This window comes from Botryllus schlosseri, chromosome 11, assembly GCF_051294905.1.
Source record: "Botryllus schlosseri isolate E-star chromosome 11, Bs_hap1, whole genome shotgun sequence".
Taxonomy (NCBI): Eukaryota; Metazoa; Chordata; class Ascidiacea; order Stolidobranchia; family Styelidae; genus Botryllus; species Botryllus schlosseri.
In genome coordinates this window covers 18,077,675-18,098,031 of record NC_137246.1, presented here as the reverse complement: position 1 = coordinate 18,098,031, position 20,357 = coordinate 18,077,675, and the positions used below count along the sequence as shown (strand labels likewise).

At 42.3% G+C, this 20,357-nt stretch overlaps 2 protein-coding genes across 4 annotated transcripts; one reads left to right on the top strand and one right to left on the bottom strand.

The window, feature by feature from the left end:
* Positions 1 to 8,797: 8,797 nt before the first annotated feature.
* LOC145451042 (uncharacterized) lies at positions 8,798 to 10,797 on the bottom strand. Of its 3 annotated transcripts, XM_080329527.1 has the most exons (5): positions 9,530 to 10,797; positions 9,397 to 9,461; positions 9,253 to 9,332; positions 9,166 to 9,192; positions 8,798 to 9,110 (listed from the first exon to the last, which is right to left on the bottom strand). In XM_080329527.1, exons 1-5 carry the CDS (start codon positions 9,588 to 9,590, stop codon positions 9,062 to 9,064), a joined length of 282 nt encoding a protein of 93 aa, XP_080185653.1. In that variant the 5' UTR covers positions 9,591 to 10,797; the 3' UTR covers positions 8,798 to 9,061. The 3 variants fall into 3 exon arrangements, with proteins under 3 accessions (XP_080185653.1, XP_080185651.1, XP_080185652.1); XM_080329525.1 differs by having other exon boundaries at positions 9,166 to 9,332; XM_080329526.1 differs by having other exon boundaries at positions 8,798 to 9,192.
* A 4,636-nt stretch (positions 10,798 to 15,433) lies between these two features.
* LOC145450332 (chondroitin sulfate synthase 2-like) lies at positions 15,434 to 19,985 on the top strand. Its single transcript, XM_080328845.1, has one exon. The coding sequence runs from the start codon at positions 15,963 to 15,965 to the stop codon at positions 18,351 to 18,353; it is 2,391 nt and encodes a 796-aa protein (XP_080184971.1). The 5' UTR covers positions 15,434 to 15,962; the 3' UTR covers positions 18,354 to 19,985.
* The last annotated feature ends 372 nt before the right edge of the window (positions 19,986 to 20,357 follow it).

Below are 20,357 nucleotides of genomic sequence, written 5' to 3'. Positions count from 1 at the left end.
ACAAAATATTCCACAACAAATAGGCATAATCATAGGCGCTGAACTTTAATTTTCCCTAGGTATGCGAGATCGATGACGTCACAAAGGGATGACGTCATAGTGCGCCAGAATTGGCAAATTAGCCGACTCGCAAGCATTCAATATCACCTGGCACTTGTATGGTGACAAAATTACGATATGATTAAGCAGGTCGCGTAGCCAGCCGGCCGCTTGCTGAATTGATTGAATCCATTTCAAATTTACCAACCTAGCATCAGTTTATTATGGTTAAGAACATGCACCAATGCCGATAATACATCGATCGGACCAGCATGTAATATACTCGACACATCACGCTACCATAAGATTACCAACGCGTGCGACTGTGTAGTCAATTAGCGAGCTCGCAATCTCCGCAACATATTCGCCAACACACGCGCCGACAATCGGGAGATTTCAATCAATCCGCCTCGAGAACAAACGAATACGCATCTTCGGCGACGGTTAATAAGGTTGCAGGAATTATTTTCCCAAATAGAAAGTCTGTTCTGGACTCTATTCATTAGTGACTTTGATTTCATAGGAGTTAGAAGTTTCAATATCAAGAGCCTGCAAGACATTTTCTGATCGTTCTGTTTTAGTATTAGCTTTAGTCAAAATCAATTACGCCACTGTCTGTTCACGGTCAGTATGTATTTCAATCAATTCCGTCCATGTTCAATGTTCATTGTTCAATGTCTGAGCCAGTCTGACATCACAATCACAGAAGAAGCGATAGTTCCGGCCGGCGCATAAGATATCATGTTCCTTCACAGCAGGAGATGACAATCGCAACGTTTCGCGCATACAGAAATTGACATCTTTAGTATCGAGTTCTCCGTCTTGTTGCCTCGCGTTGCGTCTTCTGACCGCTCGCGTTTGATCAAATATTCAGGCGCATAGCCGAGTTGTTATGGAGTATGTTCTATAATGGAATCCGCATCGATTTCAGGTGGTTCAAACCTTTCTCAAAACTCAAGCCTTGACTCGCATCTTCTGATGGTTATTGGTTATGTTTAAGTATTAACGGAAATCAAGTACGCATGTACGCACAAGTCACACATTTTTGCGGACATTCGATGTCAGTAAGTTTCGTGATATCAATCTTTAATCACAACCGATAGATAGGAGCCAAAGCATGCTAGGCCGGAGACGCGATAGTTAGGCCGGCAATGGTATACTTCGAACCACGCAGACGCAATTGTGTAGGCCAACGATGTTATCGTGCGCAGGCCAGTGATGGTATAGTGCGCACCGGGCCTATTGCAGATGCGATTCATCAAGCCAGCGGAACTAGACCTGACGGAGACGCGATAAATCAGGCCTGCGACGATTGCGCGCGGTAATCAATGACCTAATTTCGCAATCATCTCAGCGTAGAGATCTCGTTGCGTTACATTGTGCACAAACGATTCTCGCAAATTGGAAACGCGCTTCCGGCTAATTGGCCGTGGCCGCGCGCAACACTGACAAAATACGGACAACTGAATTGTAACTGAAGGACGGAGTTTTGTTAAGCGCCTAAACGTATTGCTGCCGGTTTACTTACGCGTTCAGCAGCACTACGAAACGCTTATTTCTAAATCGATCAATTCACCAGCCAGTCAGTAACAGACCAAACCGAATTCTGGGTATGCCGCATACCCAAAAAAATTCCTAGGTATGCGCGGCATACCTAGCATACCTGAGTTCAGCGCCTATGGGCATAATTCCACAACGCATCTCGTACACCCTGATGTCGTGCTTCGTTCCCCTAGTCTACGGAGTACGGACCCTGGTTAAGAACCCCTGGAATAGAAATGTCCAAATGGCGAAGAATTCATTGGTGCTACAGTTGCAGAGCGTACTACTACCTTACTCGCCTAAGATAATAACAGGGATGAAGAGAACAAACAACACCCAGCATGTAACCAACTAGGCCTATACGTCACGGGGGTCTCAGAATGCCATAATGGTTGCCATACTGACGATTAGATAGCTATATACCCTACGCAACGCAAGCTACGACGTTTTGATATATAACTATTCCCCATGACAGTCTCATAGATTGTTGCGCCCGTAGGATTACCAAGTCACCGTTCCGAGTCGCAAGTCCTTATCTGATTTCAACGTTATGACCCGACTTAACTCGAGTCATTTTTATTTAATCACCCAGTCAATCCGAAATCGGGTAATTTTACGAGAGGCTCGCACCAAACCAAATCACACTTTTCAGTCACCAATTATCTACGGGTCATGTTTTATCATCATGAACTATATGTGACGTAATATAGCTGATCTTCTACCGCATGGTAGCTTTTAAAAGTATTGTAAAGGCTATGCTGCACACTGGCTTTGCGACTCGACAATTCCCCGATCATGTCGCGCTCCCGATCGCGTTAGTTGCGTTCTGCTGCACACTGGGACATCGAGTCGTAACGTAGGGGAGATGTGGTACCGATGGATCACTGGGACCGAAAATACTTTGAAAATTCTCTATGATAATTCCATGATTACACTCCGTGAACTTGTCTACAATTCAGTGGCGGCTCGTGACAATATCGGGTGGTGGGGCAAGGGCTGCGAGCGACTTTTATCAACATGACGTCACAATGGCGTTTTCCAACGTAAAAAAGTAACTTTATGATAGTCACATGAATTTCCCGACAACAGTGATTTTAACGTAGGTGCCGCGAGAGGTTTGCCGGTGAGCCGTGACTTGAAGTGTGGTAACAAATGTTTTATTCATTTATTTTTAATCAAAGGATTATTTTACAAAATGTACGTGAACTAAGAATCGTCCCTATGCCACGAATCAAGTATCAGGTCATCCTTAGTAGCATGCGTTTTGATTTCATGGTAGAGTTATAGATTACGCAAATCGATAGACCCTAAAATCCGACCGTCACCCCAAATTCGAAATCCGGATCCAGTCCGGCCAGGTAAAAAAACATTGAAATCCTGCTCCGGCTCCTGAACCGGACTGTGGTCATCTCTGGTTACGACCAGGTGATAATAGGCAACCAAAGCGGAGGCACCCGGCGTACGATTGGATCAATAGACTGGACAACTTCTAGACCTCTCATTTTCGCTCTAAAGGCAACTGCGTAAACTACGTACGGAATAAAGATTCAATACGATTCATGTTCGCACTTGACTTGACCTGACTAATTCCAATGACTAGAACTCGAGAGATTGCGTAAGCCTAACTGGAAAGGTCAACGAGTTCGGACACATACGCAATTGTTATCTCATAGATTGGGCCTGTCATATTGAATCCAGAACATCAATTTGAATGGTCTTTGAAGAACTAAGGACAGCAGCCTCGGAACTTCGGTCTCGGAACAACGTAGGACATTTTGACCTTGAAACTGGAGACTGTGACACAACACATACGGCTTACTGTCTATAAGTCTGCTGCGAAATCGCCGTTCGAAAATATATTAATATATAAATACATGAATAAAAGCCGTAACTTAGTATACTGTTACAAGAAATCATCGAGAAGTAGCATACGCAATCTCATAACCCATTCCGGTATGGTACACTGTCAAAATCAATGCAAACAGACGAACACCGAACTTTGAGTAAAATAGATCGAGGAATAGGCTGGTTAGCTGTCATGCGATCATCATGGAAATATCATCACCGATCTCGTTATGGAACGCAGACTATAGATTAGCACAGACCGACACCGGCTTTTGCGTGAGATCCGCAATGACGTAAGTATCAGATCAGCGCGCATCTCTACCATACTCGACCTCGAAAACGAAATAACTGCCTCAATCATTGAGTGTCAACTTTAAGACTTGGCACCGCGTTCGATACTAAAATCAAGACATACCGTGTGAAAGCTCATGACAGATCTAGGTATGGAACATCGTTAAAATCAATAGAGACCAATAACGGCTTTTGCGTAAATTTGTTGGCGATAAATGAAGAGTCAGCTCTTACTCGACTTTGGAAACGAAATTACCACCCACATAGTTCAGTGACAAAGTTAAAACTTGTTACAGCGGTCGATACTAACACTTACCGTGCCAAATGCCATGACCGATCTCGGTATAGAACATCGTCAAAATCAATGGAGACCAATACCGGCTTTTGAGTAAAATCTGTTTGCTGTACTATGTACAGTACATGATAGATGGAAACGGAATTACTACCATTATCTTTAAGTAGCAAGCCTGAAACTTGGAGCAGTGTTAAATACTACCTTCACGACATATCAGACCAAGTTTCAAGAATTATCATGGTGCGAAACACCGTCAAAATCGACCTATACCAGCAAAGGTCGACTCAACGCATATTACGGTAACCGAGTTCAGATATAGATACGATTGTTACATCACACCTTAAGGGCGAGTAGGCATATTTGCCCCGGTTGCTCGGCCATTTTACGAATAGGAGAGAGTAAATCACCGTTTCTTTATTGTGCGCGGCTTTGAGAGAATAGATAGTGAAAGCTTGTTATGAGCGCTACCGGGGCAAGCCCCGGCTAGGCATTCACAAAGCGAAAACACAGAAGAGAATTCGATTTTCGCAGAGACTTCGCTATGTATGGGCGTTTGCAAGCGAAAGCACAAGAAGAACGCTGGTTTCGCTGTGATCTCGGTATATATTGATTGCTGTGCGTCTATAAATGGTTAAATTGTTATTGAACAGAATTTTAGGTTGGGCAATGCCCCAGTTGCCCTATAGGACGAGCCGCCACTGCTACAATTGCATGCTGGCAAAATCTTTCCTCACATACAAAAAAATCCGACGTGGGCGAGCAATGGGGTCTCTCACATATGATTTTTGTTTTAGGGGGTGTAAACTAAATTTAGATCGACATATACATTTTTCTTTGTAACCTTCAACACGAACAAACCAGCAATCATTTTTATTGTGAAGTGTAGGGCTTCTATCAGGCTATATAATGGCACCTATTATTTTTTTCAGTACTTTCCTTGAGTGGACTTTTTTTCGATTCATGTATAAAATTTGTAGGGTGGGGACCGATGATACAATAGCCAAATCAAGCAAAATAATCAAGCATACTAATCATGAAACAAATGAAACATGTCTACGTACAGAAAATCTTTATGTAATAATTGTATATGATGTTTTATCGCTGTATGTACCCTCAAATTTATAAGCCCGAGCCTAAATCGAAACGTGATTTTACGACAACATTTGAGTTAATATTTATTCTATTTTTTGACAGTTGCGACCAAACATTCTTCTTTGGCTTGCTGTAGCTTAGATTATAATAATGAGCAAGAAAAGTAGTCACATTTGAGTTTTTACGGTATGTGTCATAGGTCCCCGGGTCGTGTGTCATTGGACCCACCGGGTGGGGACCGATGACACGTTCGAGCAACAAATTTTGAACGCCCATAAATATTTTTTGAAAAGACGAATATTCATGTATATGTGCGCGATAGGTAGAGCTTGTATCAAAGTACTGAGCCAGCAAAAGATCTGCTGTTTTCGGCTGAACATTTCAGGACCAGCGATCATTTTCCGATTTTTGATCCATCGGTACCACATCTCCCCTAGGCCTATCTGTTCTGTATCAACTTGATGATTTCGTAACAGTATAGCAGGGTTGTAATGACTCGAGTCATGACTCGACTCGAGTCACGATTTTCGGATGACTCGACTCGAGTCACTTTCTCAAAATACGGAAATGACTCGACTCGACCCGAGTCAATCCGTGTATTGACTCGACTTGGACTTGAGTCATTGCGCATGACTCGAAGCAAGTCATTGACTCGAGATTCAGATGGCCAAGACCGACATTTCATTGTAATTTCGAAGCCAACACACTATTGCGATTTCATTTGTTGGTACTGGTGCTTGAAAATGGGACCAGAAACTGCTAAAAGTGAGTAAAATTGATATATTATAAATGCGAACCATTAAATATCACCATACGGAGTTATAAAAAGTGGGTTTTGGATGACTTTAACTGGAAACTGAGCAGTCAACACAATGACTTGGACTCGGACTCGAGTCATAATACCATGACTCGGACTCGATCCTCTGTTCGCTGACTTGGACTCGGACTTGACTCAGTGGGAATTGAAAATGACTCGACTTGACTCGAGTCAAAAATATATAAGTAGGGTTGACTTGTGACTCGGAGCCTTGTGACTTGGTTACAACCCTGCAGTATAGGTTCTTGGTTATTGAAGAACACATCAAGATACTGGTTGCCGGAGAGCCCGGACCTTGGAGAACCCGGCCCTACAAACTCGGCCCTTGGAGAACCCGGCCCTCGGTGAATTCCGCTCTCGGGAAATTTTGAAATCAAGTGTATTCACAAGTATTAATATGAATTATTAAACTAATAATGCTATTATCAACTGATTTGTCAATCTTGTAAGGAGGTCAGGGCATGCGTAGATCACGCAGTCACGGAGTGATCAGATCACGTGATTACGATTGCGTAGTCGGCTCAGTGTTGAATTGACTTGGCGAGGGGCGGACGTGCGAAGTCCGACATACTCGTATCTGTTCGTGACATCGCATTGGGTCGAATCGCATTGTACATTGTGTGTGAATTGTTCAGATGAAAAATATATCCCAACGATTGTTATTGCTCACATATCAACCACGCGTGGTGTGCTCGTTATTGCAACTGTAGGTTGGGGTGGGGTGTTAGGGTTGGGTAGGATAGTTGGGAAAGGAGACATTAGGGTTCGGGGAGTGGGACGTTAGGGTTGCCGGAGGTGGGATATTAGGGTTGCCGGGGTGGGATATTAGGGTGGCCGGGGTGGGATATTAGGGTGGCCGGGGGTGGGATATTAGGGTTGTCGGGGGTGGGATATTAGGGTTGCCGGAGGTGGAATATTAGGGTTGCCGGGGGTGGGATATTAGGGTTGCCGGAGGTGGAATATTAGGGTTGCCGGGGGTGGGATATTAGGGTTGCCGGAGGTGGGATATTAGGGTTGCCGGGGTGGGATATTAGCCCACATGCTGCAAAGCTGCGGCATCAAATTTTAAGTGCCGAGTTCCCTGGCAACCAATCATGGTGAACCGGTAGCATGCGTGGTAGATTCTTCGATATCAGGCTCTCGCACTGGGAGATCTACCACGGCACGTGATTGTTCCCTACCTGAGAATCATATCACATTTAATGCATTTTTAATTCAAAATTGTTCGAGGGCCGCATTCACCGAGGTGCAGAGTAGTCGAAAAACACCATGAATACCACAACAAGTAGACCACAACAAGTAGACCACGCGTGCTTGATATACAAAATTTCGAGTTCGTCGAGGGCCGGGTTCTCCGAGGTCCGGGTTCTCCGAGGGCCGGGTTCTCCAAGGTCCGGGTTCTCTGGTAATCAAGATACTTCCTACACATATGTGTTTTCTATGTGTAGGCTACTGACAGCATTTTGCTGATGCTCCGAATTTTGATACGGAATACACCATAAGGCCACTAAGATATTCTCAAATTCGAAAACTCAGTTTATTATTTCAACTCAAGACGCAGATGCACAATATACAGTAGGCTACCCAAGATACAAAGAATCTAAACAAGGTGTCTGTCTAATCGTTGAAACGGGTTGCCATTAAATTCGGCCCTCCGAGAATATTGTATTAAAAACCGTTAACATGAATTAATTACATAATTATACTATTATGAAGTGATTTGGATGTCAGGGTATGCGTGGATCGTGTAACCGTGGGAGATAGCGCGGATATTCACGGGGCCGAATTTACCGATGGCCGAATTTACTCGGTAAATTCGTCCCTCGGAGAATTTTGTATAAATGTATTACCAACTATTAATGTGAATGAATTACATAATTATATTATCGAATGAATTGAAGGTCGGGGTATGCGTATATCACACAGTCACGGGAGATAACGCGGATATTTACGGGGCCGAATTTACCGAGTCCTGAATTCAATCGGTAAATTCGGCCCTCGGAGAATTTTGTGTAAAATTGTATTACCAACTATTAATGTGAATTATATTACATAATTATATTATTATCAAGTGATTAGGAGGTTAGGATTAGGTTAGGGTTAAGGTTATTGTAACTGTTATTGTTACCCTGGCCCTGGCCGAATTTATCGGGGGCCGAATTTACCGAGAGCCGAATTTACCGAGGGCTGAAGTGACCGAGGGCCGAATTTACTGGAAATCGTTGAAACGCACTGACCTAGTCCATCAATCAGATATCTTTATAATATATAGGCCTACCGGTACTTTCGTAATGTCAAGCATGTCAGTGGCATTGGCGGGCTAGCGGTCATGTTCTCTGTTATTAATCTTGTATCGTGAACATATAGTAATCTAATAATCAAATATATTTTCATTTCGTTCTTCCATGTTTAAGTTATCTACTTGAGGTTGAATCATTCTTTTTCTGGACTTGTTGGATATCATACAGCGCAATGCGTCAATCCCGCACGGCCTTCACCGTGTAACCCAAGATAAATTTCGCATCTGGTACACGAGAATGTCAAATTAGGAAGTTGAACGATTAGAAAAGATTGCAACAGCACCGTCGAAATAATAGCGCGTGATTATTTTCTACTGCGACCGAGCCCGCAACTCGCGACAAAGTTGAAGATTTTCAACTTTGTCGGCGAGTTGCGCAGCCTACTCGCCGACGCTTTGTTACGAAATCAAATCCAGGATGGTGGTGGAGAGAGCATTTGGTAAACTGAAGATGCGATGGCGATGCCTATTCAAATCCTGTGACGCCTGCCCAACAAACGCTAGAATGATGATTGCGTCTTGCATCATATATACTTCACAATTTCTGCGACGCCCTAGGGGACAACATGGGCGATGATATCATACTTGATGAGCCAGTGCCGACATACGAGGATGATGAAGTGTAAGGAGCGAATGTGCGAGACGCTCTGAGAGATTTCTTAACTCTACCATAGTTCTGAGTTCATTAGTGGTAGTTATATCAAACTGGACTGCTACAGTATGAATTGCCGCATAATAATAAAAAAACATTTATTATTGGTTAATTGTGCATGGCACTATTCTAACGAAACATCAACAAGAAAAGTTTTGGAGGAAAGAGCCTTCACTTCTTCTCACTCGATCAGTTATCCCGCAACTCTCCTGGGTTTTCCAGGTTTTGTTCCTCGGGCCTAAAAAACATTCGAATTGTAGTAAGACAGTTGACAGCAAGCTTGAGTCTCATACCGGAGTATCACATAGTTTCCATGAGCCCTAAGAAGAAAAAGCGTTATATAGCATGTTCGGCAAAAGCAATCTTTCAAAACTACGAACCTCGTCAGCATCTCGAATAGCTTCAGCTCGTGCTCTCTTTCTAGCTCCCTTTCATGTCTTTCCTTTTCTCTTTCCTCTCTCTGAATTGTAAATAATATATCCTAGGTCTCAGTATCTGGTTATTAAAATTTTTTAAGCCATTACTTGGTATTGAAGAATGGACTCAATCCGTTTGTCTGACCTCTCTTGTCCCAATTCCACTAACTCTCCTTGAAATGAAAATAACAATCCCTATTGTCTAAAATCTTCTATATTGTTCAATGTTCATATTGCTCACTTATTTGTGAAAGGTCACTGTTTCTTCTCTTAGCTGGAGCTACAGACAAAAAGCTGTTCATCAGTTTATCAGATAGTCGTATGTACAGCGAAAAAACTTACTGGCGGGTAATCCGTTGTTACCTTTCCTTTTCAGTAACATTTTTTCTTGAGAAAAAAAACAAACAGGAAATGATGAAAATAATGTTATTATGAAATTTGGTGGAGGAATTGATAACTTACCACTTGACTCAGCTTCAAAAGACGTATCACTGCTGCCTGGCTCTGTAATTAACATAATAGGAGAATGGTTCAGTCACAATGGCATTGAAACTCACCATCCATGGAGCTCAGAAGAATCGGGTCTGTCAAGGCCTTGTCTTGCAGGGTTGCGTCGATAACCGGATATACATCAGCAATTGAGGGTGGTATTCTCAATTCCCCTCCGCCAGTTTTCTTCGAGTCGTCCTTGAACTTGCGGTAATCACGAATGAGTCTTTGCATCCTCTTGTAACAGCTATCGTGATCCCGTAGTTGCAGCGATTGTGATATGCTACCGTAGGCTAGATTTCTCTATTACTAATAATACATCGTTTTGATATTTTCTCCTGGATCTGTTTCTCGGCCCAGAGATCGACGAGCAATTTAGTTTCCTCTGTAGACCATAGTATACCTCGTGACGACATGTTTCTTGATCACAAAATTATGCTAGCTATCTATATTTAACAAGAAATGTAAAAAATCATTTATATGATGCTGTACGGTACACAGGTAAAAATGACACCCGCTTATTCCGATCTTCTACATTTCAACTAAATAGGTATAGTAGAGATCTAGATATACGTCGTACATACCAATTTGGCCCCATACAACTGCAGAAAATTACTCTTTCCAAATTCACCTTGAGAAACGCAACACTGCACAGACAACGATGAAGTGGTAATTTCCCGCTCGATCTGAACGCGCCTATTCCCAAAACTCGAATATGATTGACAGGCGACGCGGGGCCGGCTGCGTTCAGATCCACATTTTTGGGAACCGAAGTTTTGGAAATTATATCGTTCAGACCAGCCTCGGGATTCCCGACTGCGTTCACATTGCTGGCATTCTGAGGATTATTCTGGGAAATTGTGTTCTGAAAATTAGGTATGAACGCACCCCCGGTCTGCATGATTTTGTCACAGACGGCCGCGATTCTCTCGTTTTGTCGTGTCGCGACTCGCGAGAGCCTGTGTGCAGCAGCCTTGATAGTGAAGTTTGATGAGATTTCAGTGATTTTTATATAAAGATATATGGTCCTTGAATATTGCAACAATTTATAGAATATGTCTCTGTCAGGAAAATTCAGAAAGTAGTTGTCCAATATTAGGTTGTGAGCTGTCTGGTATTTAACTGAGAGACTGCAACTGGTTCACTGTCGTGATAGTTCTTCGTACGATATATTGTCCAATGTCCATTGTCCATACACAGTTTATTTAAACGTTTGCAAGTAGGTTTACATGAATGTCGTCTCGAGTCAGCTAAACATGCGCTTACATAGACTCGGGATCATTGCAATAGGAAGTCATATTAGTATCCAAATATGGCGTGAAATACACAATGTTGTATATACTCCCGCAATCAGATGCATCACATCTGTATCCGCTGTATCACAGCTGTATCAGCGGTATAAGTTGCCACAGCTTAGCAGCGTTGCTTTTGATCGAATGAAAGCCAGATCGCATGAGATCTGCTTGCGGTTAGTAGGTTTGGAGTTTGTCTATTACCATATACTCCCGCAGTATATTGTTGAATACTTGAAATTCCAAAATGCCTTATAGGGTCGCATGCTGCCCGCGGCCGCTTGTTTGAACTAGAACTACTCACTTTTAAAACTTGAAACTAGAACTAACGACAATTAAAAATTTATGCACCACAGAATAGGGTAAACTTTTGATTTAGCCCGCCAACGTATTTCCTGGTTCTCATTCTCAGAACTACTTACTTTTTCAATATCCGCAACTAGCCTAGAACGAGAACTACTCAAAAATCGTTAGTTAGTTGACCGTCAACTAACTAAATTAGTAGTTTGTACAAGTCTGTGCGGTCTTTGCTCGCTCACATTGAGTTTAGTACTGCGCCCAGTTAGTAACTTTAACATGAATGTAGTTGCAGGCCTATTCCAAATAAAGGAACTCATATTATATATAGAGCGTTCTTGTGAGGTTGTGGTTCACAGCATTTAACAGTATCATCCTTTATGATATGATGAAGAAATATTATGACGATTTAATTTTGTAGCAGGCATATTTAGTTAATCATTTATTGGCGAACAAGCTTCAGAGGTCTCTCAATCTCAAAAGTGGTACAGTGTGCCTCTTCGATTTCGACGCGCTGTTTGATACAATACATAGTTGAAAACATTTTGTGGAAAATAATCCGAGCTAGTGTGACGGAAGTGTTTTAATAAATGAGGAAAATTTATAAACGGTCGTTGATCAAGTTTCAGAATTGAATATTTATTGAATATTAAAACCGGATTCGGATTATTCTATGAAATTTTATAGTCATATTTTCTATAACATGGGAAAAGGTTCACAAGTTGAGGTTACATAATAATTTAGGGTTGCCATATTTTTGTAATTCAAATTCCGGACGCTCTTTAGCGCCTACTAGCGGATTTCAAAATGAGGTTAGAGCACATTGTGGATCAATATGACGTCACACTAGCAAAGCTTTATTTATCGACTAGAGGTTGTCATGATCGGGTTCAGGAGTATGTGGTTGTGTGTTGTAGGTTGTAACCAGGACCGAAGCCACAATTTTTCAGCCTTCTCCCGTGATCTTTAGCCCATCGTAATCGATGTAACTACTGGGGCTTACTATATGCATCTGGTTTCCATATGCATCTGGTCCTTAAATGAATTGAATGAATTATGTCAATAATATTGGTTCTTCCATATAGGCCTACCACTTTATAATTTGATCCTCTCTCCGCCCACATGACCAGAGTTAGCGGTAGAGTTGGGGGAGGATGATGACTTCGAAAATGCAAGGAGCGTAATTGTACATCGTTAAGTCAAGTCCAAACGGTCTAAACCAGGGGCGGGCAACTTCTCCAGTCGGCGGGCCGGATATAGGAAATTTATGTAGGCCTACTTATTGACGGGCCGGATTGCTGAATCAATACATTATTCACCCATTTATCCACATATACTAGGAATAAATCGCATTTAATGAAGAATGGGGATTTGAAAACGGCATTGTCATGCAGGCGCCGCCATGACTGCTTCACTCGTATCAATTAACACACGGTGCAATCCTTAATTAAGATTTCAAGGCGTTCGGTAAGCCCGGTACCAGAAATTTACCAAGATATCAATTCATTAGGGTTGAGTACATCGCAAATGCCGATAATGCAATTCCTCTCGCTTCGACGAACTTACGCGCAAGCTCCACTCTCGCACGCTGGGCACACAGTCCAGTGAGTCCACACACGTATATTATGGCATACAGTCGCTAACATCTGAAGTTTAGTAGTAGGGAAGCTCGGCAGACTGCGGCCGCGGTCCACATTATCATGTAAGACGGGGAACTGTCCGCGGGCCGGACAAAATCCCGTTGCGGGCCGGATCCGGCCCTGCCCGCCCCTGGTCTGAAACGACTCTATGAACATAGCGTTATCTGCAAATTGCGGTAACAATTAGACTCATTTCTGTAACTGAACGTTATTTTTATTTTATTTTTGACCGCAGTTTTGCGAGGGTGGTAGTCCCCATATTAAAACCAACTAAATCGCGCGCAGCGCGAAGAAAAATTTCATGTAGCATAAACTTGCCCCAAAATATTACTGTTTATGTCAGTGGTTCCCAACCTGTGGTACGCGTACCACTAGTGGTACGCGAAGGTCTTCCAGGTGGTACGCGACTAGATTCTGTTTTTATTTCGACCGAAGAGAGTTACTAGTTCAGGTGAGGTTGATTTTGAGTTTTTTGAAGCCGTCGTCTCACGCTATTCCCCATCAGCTGCTAATTTTACGTTATACGTGGGAATGCGAGCAATGATTTTCATCCCTGATGACTATCAAGTCGAAGAAACGAAACCAAATCGCTCGCGGGCCGGACCAGTCAACGGAATTCAAACTGTTGCCTCGTGCCATTGCTTCTCGCTGAAATACTTTATTATCAAGCATATATAGATAATACTCGGATCGTAGGGGTTTGATTGTAGCGAGTCGCAACATCATTATTTGCGAGCAATGAAATTGGCGAAAATACGATGTTTGTCCGGTTGAATACAATGGCATTACCGGCGATACAAGTAGACATATTTCAGTGTTCCCTTTGCCTTACTCCAGGGGTGGCTAACCTGCGGACGTAGACACGCAATTCAGTTAGTATGTGTTGGCGGCCGTCGACGACATGCAGTTCGAATTTACGAATTGACTCCCGATTTCTTGAAAGATTTTAATTAATCTTGAAATTTTCTTCGCGCTGGGCGCGATTCAATGCGACTACATTTTTCGATTTTTATATAGTAGCACCCTTTGCAATCAGAGCCCCACAATACAGATGCGAACATCAATGGAAAATGATGCGCCTCACATGGAAATATCAGCTCGAAATCGTGTGCTCCTCACTATACTAACAATCCTGATGGGCGGTCAATAAATAAAATCTTGCTACAAAGTTACTAATACCAATTGGCCCTCCCGAAGATGCATCATAATTTATAACTTGCGTTAAATTTTCGTAAATACCCCTACATCAACTCTATACCTGGGGATCTGATCACACGGGATGAGAAAGGATAAATGTTTGATGGTAATATGTAAAACTACTAATATCAATGACGAAATTCATTGGTGAATCTGAATTTTTTTCGCGCCTCGCGCGACTATGAGCACTTCCTTTCTTAACATTACCAGTGCGCATAGTAAGCCAACCATTAAATAGATTAGTCCGGAGTTTACCAGAAATGGACATAGACACTTTAACCTGGGTATTTGGCGTCCAGCTCGTTCATTACGACTATATGCCCTGGAATGCGGCCGTAGGCTACACGAGTAGTCGAAATGTGAATGGCAAAAAGGTTGGCCACCCCCGCTTTAGTCATAATCTGGCGTTATCCCTGCGTATGCAATGTGATGAATACAAGATATTTAACTGTCAACGCGGACTTTGTAATTTGGTTTATAACCGTAGATGTGATGGATAATATAATCTTTTTTCAATGTACTCAGAATTGCTATGCGGGCCGGATAAAATCGTCTGGCGGGCCGTATGTTTGACATCCCTGGCCTAGTTTAATAGATTTTGTTAATACACCTCGCATAGGTCTAATACGTGAGTATGACGTCATAAATGGTGGAAACGCGCGTAACTTATATAGGTGGTACGCGAGCACTGCATAAAACCTCAAAATGGTACGTGGGTGGAAAAAGGTTGGGAACCACTGGTTTATGTTGATGTAAGAAAAATTATGAGCTTACATCAAAATTACGGACATTTAGGCATATTTTAGAAATTCCTCCCGGACGCAGTTTTAACAGTGAAATTCCGGACATGTCCGGGAAATTCCGGACGTATGGCAACCCTATAATAATTCTCGGTAAATTGAATGCTGGTTTATATTTCTTTGTACACCGGTCACACTTCAAGTCACGACAACGATGACGACGTCACCATAGGAAAAATGCTTCTCATGGCACATCGCAGTGCTTCACTTGTCATCTACTCGTTCTCCTCAGCTGCGGTTGCGCTAGCCGAGCCGGTCCGGTCGGGTTGTAGTTGTACTATGGGGGCCGTAGGAAATGAAGTATGTGTGCAGAGTAGCGGGCTTCGATGCCTCGACTGTTTAGAAATTTTTAATGCAAGTGTTGGCAACATTACATTTCATATTCAGCGTTTTTGTTGGCTACCGGTAATGACTATATTCGTGGCGTGGCAGTGCGTGGTATATGTAGCATTTCACGAATATTTCGCCAAGTTTCTGACGATTATTCCTGGCGAGTGGCATGGCAGGCGAAAATATTCGAGTTTATTTCAATATGAATACATTATTAAATTAGGTTTCGATCTTGAGAATCATACGTTGGCATTGGCACTGCGGTGGATAAGTTGATGAATATTTAAGATAGTCTCTTTACGCCAGATGAGATGTAGGTAACTTTAGAAAATGCTCTATTGTCCATGATTTTGTATGCCTGGATTATATTTTCAACAGAGAGAGATTCAAAGTGTATTGAATGCTATATATATGGCAGTCACTATTGTTAATGCTTCGATATTATGGTACTGGCAGTTCAGTTCCAGTCACGCACTCGAAATTTTGCCCAGCTGCCATTCAATAGAGTTCATTTTCATAGAACAAGTTCCAGTTGTGTTTAAGTTCTTGCCATTTTAAAGTTATCCTTGAATTTGCGTTGATCATGCATTTGTTACAGTCACAAAATTAAACTCGTGATTTAGTGAGACATGAGAAAAACGAAAACGTTCTCGAGCTTACGGCCATTTGTGCCAGTCATACTGGGGCTCTCGCTCGGTTTCAGTATGAGCCTAGTTCGGATGCCGCTTAGCAACGATGGCTGTCAGAATTTCATCAAAGATCATATCGATCGACACCTACGTTCCGAGTCGTCAGAGTCGGATGTGAAGCAAAATGTGGCCGGTGCCTATCAAGAGACAGACATTGACCCGGTCAATCCGATCTATGACAATTTTGAAGAATTTGAACCGCGCATCATAACCGATCCAGCTTTGAAACCAAAGATAGATATGACTGCGAATAAAAAAAAGGTTGTACGAACACGCTTTCTCAGCACGGAGCTCGGTATCAGAGAACAGCTATTCGTCGGAGTGTTGAGTACTCCTGATACACTACCGTCTATGGCGGTCGCTTTCAACAAAACCGCATCCCACCTGTTGCAAAAGGTCGAGTTCTTTGTGCAGGGAAATCCTCGTGCAATGAGAATTCCAAAGTATATGACCGTGAAAACTACTGAAGAAGGCAACGAGATCAGCGCTTTGCATGACGTGATATCGGCAATATTCGATCAGTACAGGGATACGTACGATTGGTTTTTCTTGGCTAAAGACTCTATGTATTTGGAGGGGGATCGAATCAATGATCTCATAAGTCATATCAGCATCAACAGAAAGTTGTACATGGGATTACCTCGAATCACACACGGCCAATCTGTGTCCTACTGCTCTCTTGATAGTGGCATTCTACTTTCTCGCACGTTACTCCTGACTTTAGCTCCGGCGTTGCGGAAATGCGCAATGGAAGCAGACACCAAACAAGCGGATGTTTGGCTTGGAGATTGCATACATAAAACATTCAAGGGAGCCGTGAGGTGTTCATCGAGCATATATAATCAAGATTACAATACCTACACCATAGACACTGAAAATTTTGATCCTGAACATATTGACGACGTATCGTTTAAAAATGCTTTGACGGTGGCTAATGTTAAGTCGCCACGAATGTTTTACAGTCTCCACAGGCAATTCTCGCAATTTGAGATTGAAATCGCTACTAAAAAGATAGACGAAGTTCAAAAGGAGATCGAATACGTGAACACCAAACTCCCCGAGTCTTTACGGCAAACTTCATGGCCACTCGGAATCAACCCACCTTACAAGCCCACGAACCGTTGGGACATCATCGTTTGGGACTACTTCACGGAAGAATATTCGTTAACGTGCCCCGGCGAGGTGCCAAAATGTGAACTGTCTGGGATAGACAAGCTGGACATTAAGAACATCGTTCAGATGGCTATGATTCGACTTAACGATAAATATAATCCTCAGAAAATTTCCCTCGAAAAGAAGAAGCTGTTGAACGGTTACAGGAGATTTGACCCTAAACGCGGGATGGAATATACTCTCGATATTCTTCTGGATACGTTTATCGAGGGGGAAAAGCAACCGATCGAAATCAATCACCGGGTACATATGCTACGGCCACTTAGTCAAGTCGAATTGATTCCAATGCCGTACGTGACCGAGTCGTCGAAAATTCACATGATACTCCCAATCTTTGCGGATCAAAAGTCTAATTTTGACCGCTTCATGCAGAAGTTTGCCAGTGTTTGTCTCGAGTCTGACGACAATGTGGAGTTGAACATTGTTTTCGTGTATGACCCGTCCGATGCTCAAAGGATACATGACGATGACGTATTCGTCGATGTGAAAGTGAAATTGGAAGAGTATGAAAAGCGGTATTACAAGAAAAAACCACCCGGTAGTTCTAAGTTGATACCCTGGCTGAGCATCAAAACCGAGGTACCGTCGCAATTGAAGACGATGGACGTGATCGCCAAGAAATTTCCCACCGACTCTTTATTTTTTCTGACCAGCGTAAACGCGGTTATGGACGAAGAGTTTCTAAACCGGTGTCGAATGAATGCAGTACAGGGCTGGCAGGCATTTTTCCCTGTGCCGTTTTCCTCATACAACCCCGACATCGTCTACAAAGGTCAGCCGTTACCGAAAGAGATAGAGATCAAACCCAGTAACGGGCATTTCGATTTGTACTCGTTTGACGAAGCATGTTTCTACAACGCGGACTACATGTCGGCGCGTAATAAGCTGTCGGAGGTCATGGGCGGCCGGCAGGATGACTTTGTGAAAGATCCGATGGACAGCCTGGACATCTTCAATTTGTTTGTGAAATATTCCGATTTGCACGTGTTTCGGGCGGTGGAACCGCAGTTGAAGAGATTTTACGCGCACAGACATTGTACGATGCGTTCCGGTGATGATCTGTACAAAAAATGCGAACGCAGCAATGCGGAAGGACTCGCTTCCAGGACACAGCTAGCCATGGAGTTATTTCCTGATGAAAATGATAAAACCAAGTAGAGTTTTAAGTTTGATTTCATTAATCTTATCCTGGCCTTGCAATGCTAACTTATTTGATATTGTTTCAATTTCTATCCGCGGTAGTAAATGGATACCAGTATGTTTGTTGTTGCAGTCCGTGTACTGATACGGAGCCTTCCCATTTCGTTTTGTACTCATATCACCACAAGCTATCATGGCCAGAAAGAGTGAAAATTGGATAATGGAAGGGCAAAAATTTTAAAAAACGGTGTGACCTCGCAGGTTCCCTGTGACTTATTGAACAAAACTGTCGCTGAGTTTAATACCTAAAGGCCTTTTGCTCCCTCGGTATGCTTATCTAGCATCTGCTATCTGTTACCCACCCATTATATCCTAACTGATGCTTAGCATATAGCAGGCATGTGTATTATGTGCTAAACCAATCATTCCATTTGTCACCTGATAATTATGGTTTGCCTCGCTCCTTTGCATAATGTCAGCAAGAGACGAAATCCTATCCATACATGCCTGTTTGCATTGGTTATGTACTGCTCTCCAAGAAAAAATTTATTGGCGTTGTCGGTGATCAAACTGTTTTTCGATCTTATCTGATTTATGTGAAATCTTTTGAACAGCAGCTCTATTGACATATATTCTTGTTGACCTATATAGTGCGATATATATTGTAATGGACTTTTTTATGTAATCTGTTTTGCAAAGTGTTTATAATATGCATACGTTTTTGAAAGCATTTGCGGTTATGGTGTAATGTGAAGACATGGAATGTGACCTGCATGTTAGACATTATGTTTACGAATTGAGAAGGAAAGTCTGTCAAAATTAATGTTATAGTCTCAAATTGGTGCTAGTCACGTCAGGCATTTTTTTTCAAGTACCAATCTTCACTTGAATATCATTCCTCGCCCAGTAATTATTGTAGATTATTCTTGTGTTTCATAACCACAAGTGTAATTTCAATTTTGGATAAAGTAGCTATTATACAGTCAAGACTAATTACTGGGGTAAGTTCGTCGGGGTACTGTACCTAGCATAGCACCTCATTGATTTACCATATGTTGATGAATAAGTGAGGTAATTATATTCCCATAAAGAATTGTTTTAACACAATGTTTTCCTATGTCTGTGTCTGATGTAGCGATATTGTTGTGATGTAGCGTATTGATATAGCAGTGTCAAGTTGAGAATTATGAATGCTTTGCTCCAGTAGGTTTTACGTTGATGCATCCATTATTAAAGTCCACATATCCGTCATATATATTTTTTTCATTCTTAGCGTAATGTTTTGTAGCATGAATTAACGTCCTGTAAATATATGTCTATGACACACTCTATGTAAAAGGCCTTTGTACTTCAATTCTTCACTTAGTCCTGACCTCATTGTACTGCTGACTCACATTTAGCCCAATTTTGTGATGCTATTTTCTATGCCTTCTTCATGCGGTAAATGGTAGTTGATGATCGTGTATCCTCGTGTACCATGATGCGAATTCCAATGCTCAAGGCGGTTCTCACCAACCGTTTTCGTAAATGTTTTGCACTGTATGCTGTTTTCTTCTTTTACTGAATATTTTCATGTTCATCGTCCAGTTGCTAAATCTGGTGCTTCGACTCAAATTCATTTATGCGTGATAGATCATGTATTTCTTGGTACGCTTTATCGATTGGCATCAGGCGCTTTTGGGGCAGATAAAGGTAAAATTGCGTCCGTTTCACCTGCAAGGGAGGTTTGGCATATCCATTCAAGGTAGCATGTGTAATTGTGTATGATTCTTTGACGTTAGGAGAACAGCAGTAGTCTTTATAGCCCTGCACGGCGAAGTGCGTCATACGACGCATACGCAGCGTTTGCTGTATAGTTTTAGGGCGTTCCCTTGCTGGAAGGTGCGGATAGATGATGTTTGTAAGCTTTTATTGGAGATGTGTGACTATCCAGTGAGTTATTTACTTATAGGTGACCTGGGTTAGTACTACCGCCTGTCTTGTATCCATGAAAATGTCACCGCTATATGCGTTCCAGGCGAT

Excerpts from the sequence above, each read along its gene's own strand:
- LOC145451042 (XM_080329525.1), bottom strand. The coding sequence starts at position 9,590 with ATGAACAGCTTTTTGTCTGTAGCTCCAGCTAAGAGAAGAAACAGTGAC. Across the intron at positions 9,462-9,529 it reads CAGTGACCTTTCACAAATAA|GAGAGTTAGTGGAATTGGGA; the intron begins GTGAGCAATATG and ends TTTCATTTCAAG. Across the intron at positions 9,333-9,396 it reads AGTCCATTCTTCAATACCAA|AGAGAGGAAAGAGAAAAGGA; the intron begins GTAATGGCTTAA and ends TTTACAATTCAG.
- LOC145450332 (XM_080328845.1), top strand. The coding sequence starts at position 15,963 with ATGAGAAAAACGAAAACGTTCTCGAGCTTACGGCCATTTGTGCCAGTC.